The sequence below is a fragment of the Galleria mellonella genome, unplaced genomic scaffold (genome assembly GCF_026898425.1).
Source record: "Galleria mellonella isolate WM207_F2 unplaced genomic scaffold, CSIRO_AGI_GalMel_v1 utg38, whole genome shotgun sequence".
In the NCBI taxonomy this organism is placed as follows: Eukaryota; Metazoa; Arthropoda; class Insecta; order Lepidoptera; family Pyralidae; genus Galleria; species Galleria mellonella.
The window spans coordinates 8,563,581-8,582,049 of record NW_026442090.1 but is presented as its reverse complement, the minus strand read 5'-3'; the positions used below and the strand labels follow the sequence as shown (position 1 = coordinate 8,582,049).

Sequence of the window (18,469 nt, the reverse complement as noted above, 5' to 3'; positions counted from 1 at the left end):
AGGGCCGGAGTTACTTTATTACAAATGTATTTAATGTTCAATTCTTAATTACATTTTCTATTACTTACAATAACATGTCATTTAAAATCATAAGCATGTGACAAATTCCCATCACCATTAGATAGTCCCCTAAATCGTCCACCATCTAATCCACAATTAATCATAATGGGATGTAAATAATTCAGCAAAGACTGACGGGTGGTGTGTCCGTATGGTGCAGGTAATACGCGACATTTACAGGAGCCCAACTTCGCCAGTAGCACGGCGACTCTGGGCAACATAGCAACCGCATTCTACACGGGCCTATGGGCCTACGATGGTTGGAACAATCTCAACTATGTAACTGAGGAAATTAAGAATCCATCCAAGTAAGTAATATGTTACTTAGTATTTATTAAGAATAAAGAATTACGTTAAACTTTTGCTAATTACGATGACACTAAAATACATTGCCCTAGTATGTACATATCTACTACTACTATACCAATATTTACAATCAGTATTTTGATCAACACAAAAATGAATTTCTTTTTTCATTTTTTAAAGCATTTTTGTCTGCAGACAAACGCTTTGTTTTTCTGTTCTTACTAGACCTTTTAATCTCATGAAAAACAATCCTCTACAGCGTATATTTTAGGTCGGTTATAATGAAGCACCTAAAATAGTACTTACCTAAATACAACATAGGGACACGTACTTGCAGTACCCGATTTACACAAAGGGAAAATTGTTTGCGAACAAAATGTTTGTCGTCTGCGTAGGACTTTAAAATGAATTGGTAGATTTATATAATTAATATCTAAGATATAACAAAATTCAAATAATGTCAGTTATTTTGTATTAATAGATACTATTATAAATACAAAGATCACCCAAGTTACTATCTATTTAATTATATCTTATCTGCTTGTTTATTTTTTTGTTACCTTAGTCACTTATTTGTTTAAATATTAAATAAAAAAAAATAACACTAGGTATCTTAGGAATGTGGATATAAAATATTAAAGTGAGTCTGTACGTTTGTTGCTTTTTTACCACTAAACATTTAATTACCTGCATTTAACCTTTTTTCTATACTTATAATGTTAACTAATATTAATATCCCCTTGGTAGTGTTTCTTAACATTTACTTTATAAAATGACGTTAATTTTTTACTTAATTGACAATGTATTAGATATCATATATATTTTACTTTATCAATAACGGTGTCAAAATTCATGACAAATTTTGTAATACCTTTTTTAGATAGTTTCCACGAATATAACTTTATCAGAATTATATCTTACAATTCCTGTATGTATCTACTTTGCGTGTGATTCGTTTTAGGAATCTTCCGTTGAGTATAGTGATCGGCATACCTTTGGTGACACTCTGTTATGCTCTGGTGAACGTGTCATACCTGGCGGTGATGTCCGTCAGCGAGATGGCGGACAGCGAGGCTGTAGCGGTGACTTTCGGGAACCGCTTGTTGGGGCCCATGGCATGGCTCATGCCACTGGCTGTTACTATATCCACGTTTGGTTCAGCTAACGGCACTTTATTTGTCGCAGGAAGGTAAATGTTAATTTCATAATAATATTGTTTCATGTATAAATGTGTAATATTTTCCAAGGTTGTACAAAAATCTCGCCTGATTGGTTGCTTCGGCTGCTTTATTTGCTAAGAAGCTTGAGTGTTTTTGTTTTTAGTTTTGAAGGATGGAATATGTTCGTAAAAATAAAGGAAACGGAGACAACATCTTAACTCTTAGGAATGCCAACCCATTGCCAAAATTAATGGTAACCGTTGCGTATATAGATGTGGATTGACGTCATGCACCATTAATGGTCATCAACAATATACCTACTTACGAGTATAATGGCGTATTAGCGTCCTTCATACAGTGACGGTTGAGGACTAAGTTTGTAAGAAATTTTGACGTGTTAGGGTTTTCCTTGACATTTGTCTCTTCAAAGCAAAAATAATACAAAAACAAACTGGAATTGTTTTTTTTATTAAAAACAAATAATGTTCACAGCTGGCTACGAGAACTCAAAAAAATAGACCCAAGTCAATCAAAAATCTTTATTCTCATTGCATACTATTGTGATGCAGAATAAATACATCATTCGTATTAATTATACACACTGACGTAGCTGTCTCTAAGTAACACTATTACAACGTATACTATGGTAGGTAGATTGTAGACACAATGTATCTAGCTGGGTACTTGCCATATGTGACTATATACAGTACGGTCTTTGTTCATATGACATATTATACTAAATACTAATAGATTGTACACTTTGGACCAAAGATTTTGTAATTCATTGTTCTTAGCTGTGGTAGACTAAATATCATCTTAATTTGTTTTATTAATCCATAGTCATAAATTATTATTGATTGACAGTAAAGCGTACATAATTTATTTGTCCAATTAGAATTCAACTGCATAAAGTATTGATTATTCTAATTTTCTTATGTAAATTTTCTCAGGTTGTGCTTTGCAGCCTCACGGGAAGGTCATTTATTGGATATTTTGTCGTATGTTCACGTGCGTCGCTTCACACCCGCTCCAGGACTGATATTCCATGTAAGTATACCTTTTTTTAATGAGATGACAATTGATAGGTAACCTTGCTTGTATCATCTGTATATGTTGACGGGAACCAAGACAGGTTAAATGATCCAACTTAATAAATTTATCAGTAATTGTAGTAATAATGGCGTGAATTTACAGGGTACAGAGGAATAAAACCTGAGTCTTCAAGAATGGCAACGCATAAGCGAAACAGTGTACTTTGTTCTGTCCACGGTACTGCTCATATCTATAGGCGACGGTTACCCCTTTCCATCAGGTGGGCCGTCAGCTTGTTTGCCATTCTAAGTTGTATAAAATAAAAATTATTTTTAATGGCTGAAAAAATAGCTGATAATGGAATGGTAACCCAGTCTGCGCTATCGGTATACACGGGCGGGGTACAAGTGAGGGATGATGGATGAGGATGAAAGCAGGTCAGTTAATCCGTTATGACGAATTCATTAAGAATTAACCAAGATGGCTTCCAAGGGAACCCGCGTAGAGTACGAATTGATTGGCTTGCTAGCAAGTCACTAGCGAAATGTATTTCTGTCGAGTATATAGGTAAAACATAGGGTAATGTATAATTATTTTCAAATACAAATTACGAATAATAATTACGAACAGCCTTGACTACAATAGTAATAAATCGATAATTTCCTCTGACAATACCATAAGACATTACTATCATAAGCATATTTGTAATATAGAATTTATTTTTATCGTTTCAGTCTCTGATAGCAGTAGCAATGGTACTGTACGGGACAATAGATTCGTTAATCGACTTCTTCTCATTCACCGCTTGGATATTCTATGGTGGTGCGATGCTTGCTCTGATCGTTATGAGATACACTAAACCCCATGCACCTAGACCATATAAGGTATATATTGCGACTGATTAAATTTAATATAAAAAATAAATAAATAAAAAATGTCATAGTATTCCAGAACATTACAAGACTGATAAGCAAATGTGACGGTAGAAGATAGAGATGTGTGATTGTGTGGTTGCCTGTAAGAATAGACCGTAGGCATCTTACAGAAAATTATTTACATGAGCAAAGCTGCAATAAACAGCCGATTTAGTCGATAATCCTAAACAAACAAATCCAATAAATATTATAAATGTAAAAGTTTGTAAGGATAGACTAATCGATGGACGCTTGTTACTCTTTCACGCAAAAACTATTGAAAAGATTTGAATTAAATTTGGTACTTATTCACGCGCGCAAAGCCGCGAGATACAACTAGTTGTAAATATAATAATTACAAAATGCCACACAATCAAACTAATCGCCTGGTTCTCAAGCTATTATGCCTTGTGTTATGAGGAACCAGACAAAGAACGTTTGCAAGCAGAACCCAGAATCAAGCCAATATCATATACGCAAAGCTCTGTGCCCACTACTGCTTCATAGACGTCATAATTTTTTTAGTAATATATGTTAAAATAGTTTTCTTACGTGTTTACAGGTGCCAATAATTATCCCATATGTTGTTTTGTTGGTATCGGCGTATTTAGTGGTGGCCCCAATAGTGGACAAACCTCAATGGGAATATCTGTATGCCGCTGCTTTCATATTGGCCGGATTATTGGTCTATTTGCCTTTTGTGAAATGGGGATATACGTTGCCGTTTATGGGTAAGAATATTTTAGTTTTTATTAATAGAACCATTACTCCAGTTTATTAAATTATTGAAATAAATTAATAATTTAGTTATTATAGTGCCATCTACTGCAATGGGAAAGAAAGAACGAGAAAGAAAGAAAGAACGTATATATATTTTTTCTTTTCAGATAAAATAACAGTTTTCCTACAAATGGTGCTGGAGGTGGTGCCAACTTCAACAACATTTGAATACTGATGAGTCTGCGCTGGACTATAAAAGAGCATTTGTGACAAAATTAGAGTTTAAATTTTTCTGGTATCCTTTGTTAAATTTTACACTGTTATTGTTGATACATTTTTATCAATTTTGTCAACTTTCAATGATTTTTTGCCCATATATTTTATAATAAATAGACCATGAAGGTGGTGCTGAAAGATACTAATACAATGTTATTGTTTTCGACTGAGAATTTGTTCCTTGTTCTAAAATTCATAATTATTGTTTTGCGTAAGCGCTGTTAGAGACAAATGCAATAATTTGTTATTCGAATATGTAAATGAATTATTATAATATGTCATTATTATCATAAATAACATTTAATGCTTATATTCAATAGCGTATTTGGAAGAGAAAGGGGGGCTGTCTATTTTTGAATTGTCTGGTATTGACTGTAGAATTGTCTTGTATGGACTCAGAATAACGAGCGGAGCCTTGGGTATGTCTGAGAATGTACATGCGTCTTTTTTAATGTGTCAGGCCCCCTTTGGAAAATAATCTTAAATACGTCAATGACTATATTTAACAGAAATACAATACGTAAGTAAGGTGCATTCGGTTATTAAAAAAGTATTATAATAATAGTATTCATAGTTGTATTAAAAATGTGAATTTTCTGGCCTATAAGCAATTTCGTAATAAGTTGAAGTGTTTCAATAAATGTATGTAGCACCTAAATACATATAGATAGATATGTATAAAAATACTAAAAATTAAAATGTATTATTATTTCTTATAAGAGAACGTCGTGGTTTAGTTGTATAGTATCAGAATTTATAGACTCTAGGCCGTGAGTTCGCTTCTGGCTGACCGTTGTAAATTACCTAATAAGTATAATTTTGTATATCAGTTTACAAAAATCTGATATCGGTTGGGTAAAATTTGTTAGTAATGACATCTGAATTAACAAAGGCAAGGGAATGGTGTCAAAATTTCGATTATTCCATTCAGCCGAATGCACCTAACAACAAGGTTTTCAAATAATTTTAATATACAAAAAGAAATGATCTGGTTTTAAGTAAAATGCTTAATTGAGGTATTTACAATATTTGTAATTGTATTTTAAAGCCATAAGGCAATATTTTTGTGAAAATTAGATAGTGATGTCATAGTCCATTTCATTAGTTTGCACGAATCATTCCTATGGGGATCATGCAAAGAGAGATATTTTCAGGATTTACCATGTTTACAGAGCCAATATTTGTATTTTTAATAGGACATGTAAAAGGGCCACTTTAGATAGTTAAGATACCTACTTACTATACCTATATTATAATTTCTATATTAACATCGTAATTAATTTTTTTTATGATATGAATTTAAATTGTATTATAAAATATTTAAAACAGATAAAAAAAAAAAACAGAGGCTAAATCAAGCGCTTTAGAAGATTAAATACTTGCAAGATATACAATTTATATTTTAATTACAACATGGTCAATTATTAATCATAATATAAAAAGATACATAAAAATTGGCAAGATGTTGCATGGTACTTTTCGAATTTCTCGACTAAGCTTGAACCCTATTTGCATCACTATGAGTGATTGTGCTAAACTCATAGTTCGTAGTTCATCGGTCATCAATAGGCAACCTTAGTGGAAGTTTAGCTGTAACTGTTTTTATTATTACACAACAAAATTTGTGCGTTGTTTACTCATATTTTAGGGGCTTATACACATATATTTCACTTATTTTATATATTATAATATTAACCTTAGATTTTTAATTATATAAAGATGTTATGAAAGAAAAACAAAGACCGATGTTTTTATTGACATGAGACAAGTATTTATGATGCATGTAAATAATTCGTAAAGAACATTTAGTTTATAACATTCTATACATTTTATTTGTATGCGTCACAAAATTTTCTGTGGCAATGCCATGTATTGTTTTTTTTTAACAAACGTTTTTGAAAATTTAATTTTGCAGTGCAAATTTTTCATATTGATATTACAGGGTACCGATGCATATTACAGTAGTTTTTAGATATGGTGTCATATTAATACTATAACAGTTACAGTGAATTCTGTGACGTCCAATATGTACATGTATATAGGCGACCGTTACTGGTTTCCATTATGTGGGCTATCCGCTTATTTATCATTTGAAATTGCATAAAAAATACAATATGGGTTAATATTTTTAGAAATCTAAGGTTAAAAAAATTATACTAACAACGCGGCCCCAAATTAAAGACTAAAGTGTGTGTTTTCTAACAAATCTTTATTACCTATTGGTGGAGTTTTGCGACCGGTAAAATTTGGTCCTATCATTCCTTACCGGGGCATAACGATGCCGTCATTGTTTAAATTATGTTTTATTAAATATATTTTTGTATTTGATAACAAATAGCAATGTGTCAGAGATTTTTTACGATATTGAAATTTTAACGGTTAGGAACCGTTGTTAAAAAATATGCTTGAAATATCAATATTTTGCCAAAAATTGTAATACATTATTACGTGTAGATAGCTTCGACGTCTAAAATATAGGTGTATGAACCATTGTACCTACTATGTAGACACATGAGGGCACACAGCAAGTACACACCTAACGATGTGATATTGTTATGGGTAATTATCTAATGGTTTTATTTTGTGAAAAATATCAAAATACATACCTATACATACTTACATAAAATCTATAAACTATATAATCTATGTATGTACTTATCTCTGAAAGAGAACAGAATTATTTATTGTTATACACTTACCATTGAATTAAGTGAAATTTTAAATAAAGACGGAATTATAATACTTATCCTTTATTTTTCCCCATTAAATACAGGGAATTTTTTTTGTTGATGGATGCAAATGGTATGATAACCCCGCCTGCGCTAACGGGATACGCTGGCGGAGCACCAGTGAACGGTTATCGATGAGAATGAAAACAGGCCAGTTAGCCTATCACGATGACTTCATCAGGAATTAACCATGATAGTTTCCAGGGGTGGAGGTCGGAACCGCGAGGTGTTTGGGGATATTGCTAGCAATAGGATTTTCAATCTCCATTACTAACAATCCCTTCACACTTAACAGTTTTTTTTTAATATCCACTACAGGGAATATTAAAAAAAAAACTGAAATCCATATTATTTTTAAGACCTCAACCCATTAATATCCTACTGTTGGGAATGAATCTTATGAAAAGCTTCTTAAGGTTAAGTACATATTAAGTGGAAGGTATATTTGAAATGGATGACGAGATGACCGCCTATGCTATCTATATTCACAGCCTGGGCATGAATAAGGGATGACAGGTGAGAATGAATGCAGGTAAGTTAGCCCATCGTAACGAATTCAGAAATTAACCATGATAGTGTCCAGGAAGAACCGCGTGGAGGCTCTATCTGAAAAGGCTATCGCTAACAATGGCGATGTTAGAGCCCATTATTAACAATCACTTTTTTCCTCGCACGATGCGCTCTGCGCGATGGAAGGTATATTAAGACGGTAGAACTTGCAACCAAAGTACTAGTCGAACTTTGGTTCGACTTATAGAAAACAAAAAATATTAAATTCTGACATTTGATTTTTTAGAATGGCAAACAAGATGACGACACCTGATGGAAGATGGTAATTGTCGCCTGTAGATATGAACATCACAAGATACACTGTGACTCCCCTGAATAAATCTATCCAAATTATTTATAGTTTACTAATTGAAGCCAGCGGTACGTTCGCGCGGAAACCAGTAGTTTATGCGTTAAAGAATAACAAACATCAATACATTTATCCATCTTTACAAACTTTCGTATTTATTACATATTCAGGTATTCTGTAAATATGGATTTATAATTAATACTTATTTTTTGATATATGCAAATGGAAGAAGTCCAGTTTCATTTACTGCTGGAAGTTAAATCTAACATTATTTTAGTGGAAACTTGCATAATCAAGTGCTATAATTAGACAATTTCGTTGTTCGTCCAGTAGTTGCATGCCACTATCAAGCTTTTGTTAAAGAAAATTAGCATTGGATTTCGGTTTACCTGATTACATTTATTAGTAAGTAGAGAATAACAAAAAGGTTTATTATAAAAGTACAGTGGTAATATCTTTATATACTTTATAAGGTTATTACGACTATATTCCACTTTTAAGTAATAAGCTTTGTTTTTGGAAATTTTTATTATTAAAAACAAATAAAAGACAATATGTTCAACAATTTATTGTTGTTAATACACAAAGATCACAGATCTTTGCATTTTCAATACCATTTACAGTATTTTGGCATATCATATATATTAATACACACAATTGCTTAGGAAATGCGTGTAAGTTTTAAGCCTAAGATCATTGATATCTAGATAGTTACTTACAATTGCTTCGAAAAGCGTCCCTTTTAAATTATATTAATTGTGTAATTAGGGACTTTTCTCATGCAAATCAATATACGTTTTATTTTTATTTATTATACTATATTTTCAATTTTACAAAATCTGACAAGATTTTAGACACTTTAATAGTATGAAAAACGATATGTTAGCCAATAGTTGGTTGACCGTTCTGATACTTGACTTTCTAAATGTGTATGATCTTAGGTTTAAATAGCCAATTCGTGGGTTGCTGTTGTTGTAATTTGTTATTACATTTGTGTAGTCGCGTCAAGCGAGTATCTAAGAGCATCGATGCCTTGTAGTTTATTATATCAATTTGTTGACCCCAAAGGTCGAAATATGACAACAAAATTTGAGCTTCTAATGTGCGTTAAGTTGTGAAGTTATTACGGGATGCTTTTTTAAAAATTCTAGTGGGATGCTAATTACTTTCACGTAAATGTAAACTGTTGACAGCCACTTGGAAGTGGGCAGTAGACAACTACAAACAAATTAGCAACAATTCAGCAGCATAATCTTACAGCATTTGATTGGTACAGATATAAAAATCTAACAGGATTACATAAAATTTTCTGATATTGCATTAAAATAATTTACAAATTTCGTCAATAGATTATAATATGATTACAGCTATAAAATAATATATTTTGCAATTGCTATTCGAGATACGTGATAATTCTATACAGTTTAATGTAATTCTCAGAGGCTTTCATAGTAATTAATGTTACCCCTAAATGTTTGAAATTGTTTCATTATTTAAAAAATAATACGTCAATACTTTTCGGTACTTATGCAAAGTACCACACCAACACTTGTGATGACCTATGGAACCAAAAACATGGTCCTAGACGGTTGTCCATATGGAAATGTTTAAAATTACTCAGCGAGCTATGGAGAAAAATTAGATGACAGGAGGTCAATTCTCGTGCATTTGAATGAATTACGAATTCGAGCAAAAAAATAGATTTCGAACATTTTTCGAGTGATAATCAAACTACATTATACTGGATACGTCGATTCCGACATTTCTCGAGGCAAAGCCGATCGTGTTGCTTCAAGTGGTCTTAAGCATTCGAGACAAATAATGTAATAAAGAATTCACGTTGCAACGCGTAGTAGGATCATTATTTATATAAAATGACAACATTTTACTTTTTGATTCGAGATTGTTTCAAAATATATTTTGATTCGTGCTCAGAATATGTGATTCGAGAAAATGACTTCGAATTTCGAGGTTTTATAGTAGAGAAAGGATTTAAATCATTGTCTCTATTTCGAGAATAGTCGGAAGGAACGAGAATTGGCCTCTAGAATCCGAAATTAGGACATCCGCAATAAGTAAGTGAGAAGTACACAATATGATTTTTTTAAGTAGTACTTAAAAAGCATTTTAAGCAAATAATTGATCAGTTAAATTGGCTGAAACTTTATGATTCTATATATCATATTTTAACTCATAGGATATTTTATATACAGACTCACGCGGGCAGCGCCGCGGCAAACAGCTAGTTATAATATTATATAATAATATTAATGAATCAGTTTCCGCACAAATTAGAAAAAAGTATTGCATAATACTGCACGGTCCAAATAACAGTGAATGGACTTGATTTGTTAGAGAATAATTCTATTATTTAGCGTTCAATTGTTATATTTTCGGTTCAGAGAGTAAAAATTGTATTATTATGATACCGACTAGAAATTTGAGAGTACAAAATATGTAAAATAAAAAATATTGAAAATTCTAAAATATACAAATATGTAAATGGGTGGGATATTTTCTAGACCAAAATACATTATAAATGGCATGAATTGACTCAGGTTCGCTTTGCTTTTGAAGGCATTATTATACAAGTATTATAATATTCTATAGTGTGATAGAAATTTAAATAACTACAACAAACTTAAAATCTAAGGTGTGGTTTATTCTTCCTCATATGCCTGAAAACAAAAAATGACACTTTACTAAAAACTCTTATCTATGGAAAACTATTTAGCTGATAACGTTATCAATAAATAACATAGGCTATATATTATCTTCGAAAATTCTGTCTACTTATGCAAAGCTGGGCTAGATAGTTAGTTTTTATGAATAAAATAATAATGTTTGTGATAATATTTTGAGATGTAATAAAACTTTTTGATCAAAATTCAAAACTACTGTAAAATAAAAATCTTACTTGTCCAGTGTTTCCCAAAATCCAAGTAACACGGCGCGGTCAAGATGCCGTTTGGTACGACTTAGATTGAGTACGGTGACTGCCCAGCGTGCCACGTTCGTGTCCAGCTTCATCTCATCGAATTTCAGGTGAAACGCACAAACTAAAATTTTAAGTACATATTCGTATTTATTTTCGAATGTTTTAACAATCATTGATTGTTAAGAATATTTTTTAATCAAAGGCAAATTACAGCTATGTTTGTTACATTTAAAAATATCTTTTCTATACAACTACCACACCAAGGTGCTTAATAGATTTAAGGCACTTTCGATAATTATATACTTATTAATATAAATCATAATAGACACTTACTGTTGGCGAAAATTTGCACAGGATTGCCATCCCATGGCCAGCCTTTGAATTGCCAAGCTGGTCCTTGCACAAATACGGCAACAACTCTATCCCATTCTGCTGCTGAGAGTCTTGCTGGGTTGTCTACTACACGATATGGTACCTATAATAAAAAAAAGAAAATATAATATTTGCATTGGTATGTCAGCCGCACTCATGTTCTGCCACTAAGCTGTTGTGGTTGCACGACTGTTTTAAAGGTTGGTAAATGGCAGTGAAATTACAGAGTATGGTGTCATAATACTATAGTTCTTAGGAATGGCAACCTATATATATTATCGGCGTTATAGTATAATTTGTAATATATATCTATTGTTGCTGATCTGTAAATAATGATTATATGAGCAGTGGGCTTCTTTGTCATTCCATAAGAAACGGTAAAATATACACATCGGTAAAAATATGTAATTATTTGAATGACTATCAATGGTTGCCTAAATACATCAGAGGTCATTGCAAAAGTAGCAGTGGGAAGAATAGAATTTCAATTGTATAGATTTTAATCATCAGTGAAATTATTACATAAAAAGAGTAATAGTATACAAACCGTAATAGTAGTTGCATTAGTGGGCATTTGTTCTCCAGATGGCCCTTTCCTCCTTTGCAAAAGTACTTCATTCTCACGTACTGCTCCTTCCGATTTCTTCTGTTCAACTGGTACAAACCTAAAAACATAAATGTTGATTACAATTTTTTTAATTACGCAATCTAAAGGACTGTGAATAGTTATATGGTCCTGGCATAGAATGGGCTACCCATTTCTTCCCCGTGAGTGTCGTAAGAGACGACTAAGGGAATTTATTGGTCAAGAAATTGCAGTATTCCTCTTAAAACATCACCAAAGTCTAATTGCGGTTGTCAACCTACCTGCCAAGCAAAGAAATTATTGGCATGACGCCCTAAAGGGGAGGCCTAAGTTCAGAAGTGGACAGTTAAGGAGGTGATGATGATAAATCTAAAGGATTGAATGGAGACAATTTGTAGAATTTAAAATAAAGTTATTTAAAAATATTAATATTTCCATATTTTTAATTAACAAAATTATCCCAGGAAAAATTTGGATTGAAAATTGAATACTTCCCTTAAATATTATTTATAAATAGAACAGGACATGCATTAATTTTTTATAGATGTGTACTATCACTTACTTGAAATCTTGCAGCATTTCCTTTACATTGTACATAGATATAAGAGATGTGGCTGCAGCTGGTATTATGATGATGGGTGTTCGTGAGGGCCGCTTACCACCTGGTGGTGGCCTTGCTGCTGTTACAGGTAACAATTCTCTTCTGCCAGGAGTACTAGGTACTGGTCCATTTTCTAAAACAAAAAAAAAATAAAGTTTAGCAAAGTAAAAATTTGATAGTGAATTTATTATTTTACAATTAATACAGATTTGAAGAAATCTTAAATAATTTTTACATATTAGATATGCTTGTGAATGATTGAGATAACTCAATAAATATTTGTTTAAGGTTTGATAAACTTACGTGGCATCTGGCGGGGATGATTAGGAGTTTGTGGAGCACGAGCCGCAACTGGCACACTTGGACCTTCCGTCACTGACTTTAATGTCATACCGTGATAGGTACCAGTGGTGTCAATTTTGAATCCCTCCGTTTCTGCACATAAAATAAAACAAGTCATGAATGTCATTATTATAATCTTCATATATTTCATTGATGTTTGTGTGTAGTGGACACCCACCTTCTTTTTGCCTAATAAACCTTTCCTGATCGTATCTGTTATATTGAGTTTGTTGAGTGGGCAAAATTGTAGGTGGCGGCATAACAACTGGTTGAGGCCTTGGTACTCCCGGCCTGCCTTCTTCTCTAGCTCTAATGCTACCTAAAAGAGCTAATATGCTCTTAGCAAACATCTGTAACAAGTAAAAAAAAATTTCACTGCACTTCAATGTTTAACAAAATTTATTATAATATTTTTGTTTTGTTAATTACAGCAAATTTTACAACCGTGTCTGCTTTATAACAGACAAGTAGTACAAGTAGATCACATAAGTACAAAATTGCACCACTATAGAATTAAGTGTACCTAATGTTACAATCAATGTGACATAATATAAACATAGTAGGCTTTGATTATTCAGAAATAAATTAATGAAATCCATAATGAATACATATTTTTTTCCAGTTTAACAAAAACTCTGCACCACTTATTCAAAGCGTATAAAAGTGAAATTTCATTTATATGTGATAAGGTTGATTTATCAACTACAAGTTTGCAAGACATCTTTACTTACTTTGCCATTACTCTGTAATACTGTAGTTCTAGTTCTCCACTGTCTCTCACGACTGATAATGTCTTTGGTGAGATCCACATCATAGTCTAAAATTGCTCGTAAATCAGATCCAACAACCCCAAGTGTGTCTGAGTAATCATTACTTTTAATAGTAGTTCTTTTTTTAGCCAAGCGTTTTGCCTTAATTGCTGCAATTTTCTCAACTGACATCGCCTCCGATAGAGACCTAAGAAAAAACAAAATTGAATAAATGTTTATATATAATTAACTTTCAATTCACATTATTTCAAAATCTAATGAAACAAAATATGTGCTGGATTACATTTACTTTGGTTTTACAAAGGCAGTCAAAATATAATTCAATTACAATAAATACACAAATAATGATTCAATTTGTAAAAATGACTAATTTATATACTTAAAGATATGTAGATAATAATACTTACTTGATGTTGTCAACAGTAACAGATGCTTCCTTTGGTGCATCAAGACGAGCAGCAAGCTGTTCTCTGACTTTTTGAACATGCGTTTCCTCAATACGAGGCTTCTTTGCTGCAGATTCACCCCCATCATGGTCATGTGTTCGTTTCACCTACATAATAAAATTCAATAACAATTATATACTGTATATATCTAAATAATAGTGATTTTAGAAAAATATATAATTAAAATACACCCATCTGACAGTGGGTTGCTGTGTGGTCCCGGTAATTAACAGGTCACCCCTTCCTTTCCCGCGGGTGTCGTACGAATCGATTAAGGGAGGGCAAGGGATGGGCAGCAGCATCCCTCTTAAAACATTTTTTAAGACTAACTACGGTTACCAACCCACTTGCCAAGCGTGGCAACTACTGGCAAAACCCTCAAGGGTATTCAGCAGTGGGCAGTTAAAGGCTGATAATATAATTAAATTTTGTTCCACAATAAACTGAATCAGTTATATTGATTTAAAAAAAATTCAAATTGGTTTACGATTGACGAAGGTAAGAGTTAACAATTGTTTACTATAAAAATATATTTCAATATATTTTGAAATATATATACAGTGGATTTCATTTATTACGACCTTGGTTGTAGCGACCATATACCTATAGCGACGTTAAATCTAAGTCCCTTGAATTTAAGGCATGCTTTAGTACAAAATTTATGTGACTATAGCGACTTTGGATATAACGCCGAGTTCGGGTGCAGCGACTGTTTTTAATGCATCTATTATAACAAATACCTAGAAATCACATGCAGATATTGCGATCGAAGTTGGCCGCCAAAGAGACACCAAGATTTCTTTCTTCCACAAACATCTCTAACCTTTTGTTTATATCAACATAGATGGTCAGCAAGTATGAAGACTTTTACCTATTGTTTATAGATATCAACTAAATAGGTAGAGAAGCGTGTACGTTTTGGAGTTGAACTTATGGTTCAGTTACAAAGTGATATTCTGAGTAGCAAATGAGTTTAGTAAACTTTTGAATAAGTATGATTGCCTCGACGCACATTCACCGTTAAAGAAAAGGCGGAATTAAAATTGAAAAACGGTGAAAACAATACTGATTTGTGCGAAGAAAAAACTATACATGTGTACATGTCTGTATCTCTTTACCTTTGCCCCTTCATCGTCGTTATACCCGAAATTCACTGTATATTGAATTATATTTTTATAATAAACATATCCTATACTCTTCATATATTAATTTTTAATTTGACAATTAAATTTTTTCTTGTTTTAACTTCATTGAAAGTCACACATAGAGACTCTGGTAGATAATTTATATATCGACATTTGGGGATACTAAAAGTAAATAAAATGTAGCGTCAATGAAACACCCAAAGGAAAAAAAGATATTTGTTTGTTTAATTCCTTAACTATTCCCTAACTATATTCTAAAAACCAATGGTTTTGCCAAAGTAAGGTTATAGAGCCAACTTAATCAAATATTTAACAACATTTGCGGAAGTATGTTTTTATAACATTTGAAGTAGGGTAACACCCAAAACGTTATAAGTATTACCTATGATCGCCTACGATACCAAGGGACACCGCACATACTGCTGTTCTTTTTGAGGTCCTTTTGTAAAGAATTATTAAAAAAGAATGTTAATAAGATCATAGTATTATAAAAGATTTTGAGAATATCTTGGAAAGAAGATCATTCCATAATCAGAGCGTTCATCGGAAAAAAAAATTCAGAAATTGCCAACTATTTACATTCTATGGTATTAGAATGTATGAGTAGTGTTATAGTAGAATATGGCAGTGAAGATCACTGTGTTGTATATAAAACACATCCCATTTGGTATCCAGACGCTTGTATTCGAAGATAAAAGTAGTACCATATGGGATAAGATATGTGAATTGTAAAGTGAAGGGATGCATTACCCTATTGAGTACACACTCACATTTCAAATTATTTTGAAACTAGATTTTGCTTGTGATGGCAAGATCAAAGATCCAATGGCTTTCAGAGAGAATAAGAAATTATTCTGGAATTGTTCTACATTGTTTGACTTTCTTGTCAAATATCAACCAGAAGGCAATAAAACTACACAGAACATTGATTTTGGTAGAGCTTGATATGCCATGCTAGTGGTTTAAATAATATTAAGGGAATAGTTATGATACAGCTACAATGCTCATATCTGTCAAAAAATATGAGTATGATGTTTGTTGCGAGATTACAAATTGTCTAATCCTGAACATTAGTCTCCATCAGAAGGGGGGTTTTGCCAGTAGTTGACACATTTGGCTACGGATGCAATATCACTTATAAAAAACATCGATATTAGAACATAGATATTTTGAAATGTGAAATATTGATGTTTCTGAACAATATATTGATTTGTTTTTACCACCATTCAAATATACATATATCTGATGCATATGTTGAATAAATATGCCGTTTTAACAGAAATGAAATAACTATATTAATAAAATCATAATTATATTATTTTTTGAACTTTTATACTATTTTATTTTAACATTTTTATTGAATATTTATTAATTTTTAACAGGAAACAAGTATTAATCAAACATTTTTTATTTTTTTAAAAGAAAGTTTAAAAATGACAATTTTGACAACCTGGTGCCTAGTAAGTGGTTTCTCTTCTGGATGATTGTCACAACTTTTTCTGAGAATAACCCCTCACTGGGTACCGAAGATGCTACAGTAGGCAAATACATTATAATTAGACTATGGAGCCCAGGAAATAATCCTTCCATATCATCCAACATCTCCCTTTATTGGAGTGACAGGTGATGACATGTTTAAAACTCAAGGCTCTATCTATATAATCTAAATCTGAGCATACAGAACCTTTAAATAAAATTTTATCTTTTAAATTTATTTAGTAAACTAAAACAATGAACTTCCTACTTACTTTGGAATAAGTACACAGTTGAGGTTACCTATCATATTATAATAATTTTATTTTATTCTATTATTTAATATCTGTTTATGCCTATAGATGTAGATCACAGACAGAATGGAAAATGACACTATGATTAAAAATAGTTCATATAACATCACTCATGAAGAATAATGTAACATTGATGTTTATGAACGATATATTGATGTTTGAAAAATTGATGTATTGTTTGCATCCTTACACTTGGCAGGCAGATTGGCAATCAAAGTTAAGCTTTGGTGATGTTTAAAGAGGGACACTACTGATCATCCCATGACCATTAACCTTCCGACTGCATATTTTTTTTATACCAATAAAATACATCATTTTTAAGATATATAGCAATATGAGGATTTAGCCATCTAATGAGATTCTGAATAATAATATTAATCTACCAAAACAAAAATCACAGGATAACAACATCAATAAATATAAAAAAATGTGAGCACATCAAATAGTAGAATGTGTAAAATTAAACTAGTAAATACTGCAAGGGGGAAATCGTAGGATGCCCTGTCAGATGGTTAAGTCCCCTCTTACACCACCCATGGGAAAAGAAGGGCCGGTCCATTCTATGCCAAAATCATAGTGTGCTGTGATTATGATGATACACTTGACGTTAACATTTAATTTGTAGTCTTAGGTTTAAATTACATACCTGTGTTGGAATTTCAAGTGGCGCACTTTTGTCTATAGAAGCACAGGTGGCTGTTTCTCCATTTAGATAAGCCAACAGTTCCTTACGATCCGGTCGTCTCACAGGTGGTATATTAGCAGCCTACAGAAATATAACTGTTATTACAATACGTTTGCAATTTCATAATAATTAAATTAACTAAAACTTTTACTTACAGCTGCTTGCCTAACATACACTGGATGCGTCAAATGTATGTTCTTAAGAATAAATAGAAGACATTCCAGTGTATAGTATTCCTTATTGTGAGATGCGTCTTTACCAGACCTAAAAGTAAATAAAAATTGTGACATGACTTCAACATGAATACGACACGAGGGCATTTTTGGTTAGGTACTGAAACACTTACCCCCACATAAGATAGTTGGTCTTGACATTTTTAGGCCATGAAAATTCACCGAATATAATTTGATTATCACGCTCTATTATTTCTTTTTTATTTACATTATATTGGCGAAGTAAACTCAATGGGTCCGCCATGATTACGTTGTATCAATGTCGTTTTTACCACGTTTAGCTAAGAGTTTATGCAATCATTTTAAAACACACATGAATAGCACTGTAAATCCATTTTCAAAATAACCAAATAGATTTTCAATCTGTAAAATTTTGTTAATTATTAAAAACTGCTGGTTAGAATAATATGAAGCAAACTCCGCAAGAGATAAGTATAGACTAACAAAATAAAACATTCAGAAATTAAATTCTATAATGACACTGACATCTGACAGTTCGACTCTAAAG

General features: G+C 32.1%; 2 protein-coding genes across 3 annotated transcripts in view; one reads left to right on the top strand and one right to left on the bottom strand.

Moving 5' to 3' along the window:
- The window catches only part of LOC113522509 (b(0,+)-type amino acid transporter 1), a 40,913-nt gene extending 33,705 nt beyond the window's left edge, over positions 1–7,208 (top strand). For both annotated transcript variants that reach the window (XM_026908212.3, XM_026908211.3), the window contains exons 8-13: positions 221–368; positions 1,328–1,555; positions 2,477–2,573; positions 3,293–3,442; positions 4,035–4,203; positions 4,360–7,208. In XM_026908212.3, coding sequence (XP_026764013.2) covers positions 221–368; positions 1,328–1,555; positions 2,477–2,573; positions 3,293–3,442; positions 4,035–4,203; positions 4,360–4,427 — 860 coding nt within the window. In that variant the 3' untranslated portion in view covers positions 4,428–7,208. The remainder of the gene's footprint in view (positions 1–220; positions 369–1,327; positions 1,556–2,476; positions 2,574–3,292; positions 3,443–4,034; positions 4,204–4,359) is intronic.
- Positions 7,209–8,609: 1,401 nt separating this feature from the next.
- Positions 8,610–18,411, bottom strand: LOC113522674 (parafibromin). Its single transcript, XM_026908437.3, has 12 exons — positions 18,075–18,411; positions 17,884–17,992; positions 17,690–17,809; positions 14,073–14,218; positions 13,627–13,852; positions 13,074–13,245; positions 12,857–12,988; positions 12,515–12,686; positions 11,914–12,031; positions 11,328–11,469; positions 10,974–11,115; positions 8,610–10,734 (listed from the first exon to the last, which is right to left on the bottom strand). The coding sequence occupies exons 1-12, from the start codon at positions 18,203–18,205 to the stop codon at positions 10,698–10,700; spliced, it is 1,647 nt and encodes a 548-aa protein (XP_026764238.2). The 5' UTR covers positions 18,206–18,411; the 3' UTR covers positions 8,610–10,697.
- Between the last annotated feature and the right edge of the window lie 58 nt (positions 18,412–18,469).

Bases quoted from the DNA above. Each gene is read 5' to 3' on its own strand.
- LOC113522674 (XM_026908437.3), bottom strand. From the start codon at position 18,205: ATGGCGGACCCATTGAGTTTACTTCGCCAATATAATGTAAATAAAAAA. The intron at 17,810-17,883 runs GTAAGTAAAAGT...ATATTTCTGTAG, and splicing joins TGTATGTTAGGCAAGCAGCT to GCTGCTAATATACCACCTGT. The intron at 12,032-12,514 runs GTAAGTGATAGT...TTATGTTTTTAG, and splicing joins GAAATGCTGCAAGATTTCAA to GTTTGTACCAGTTGAACAGA.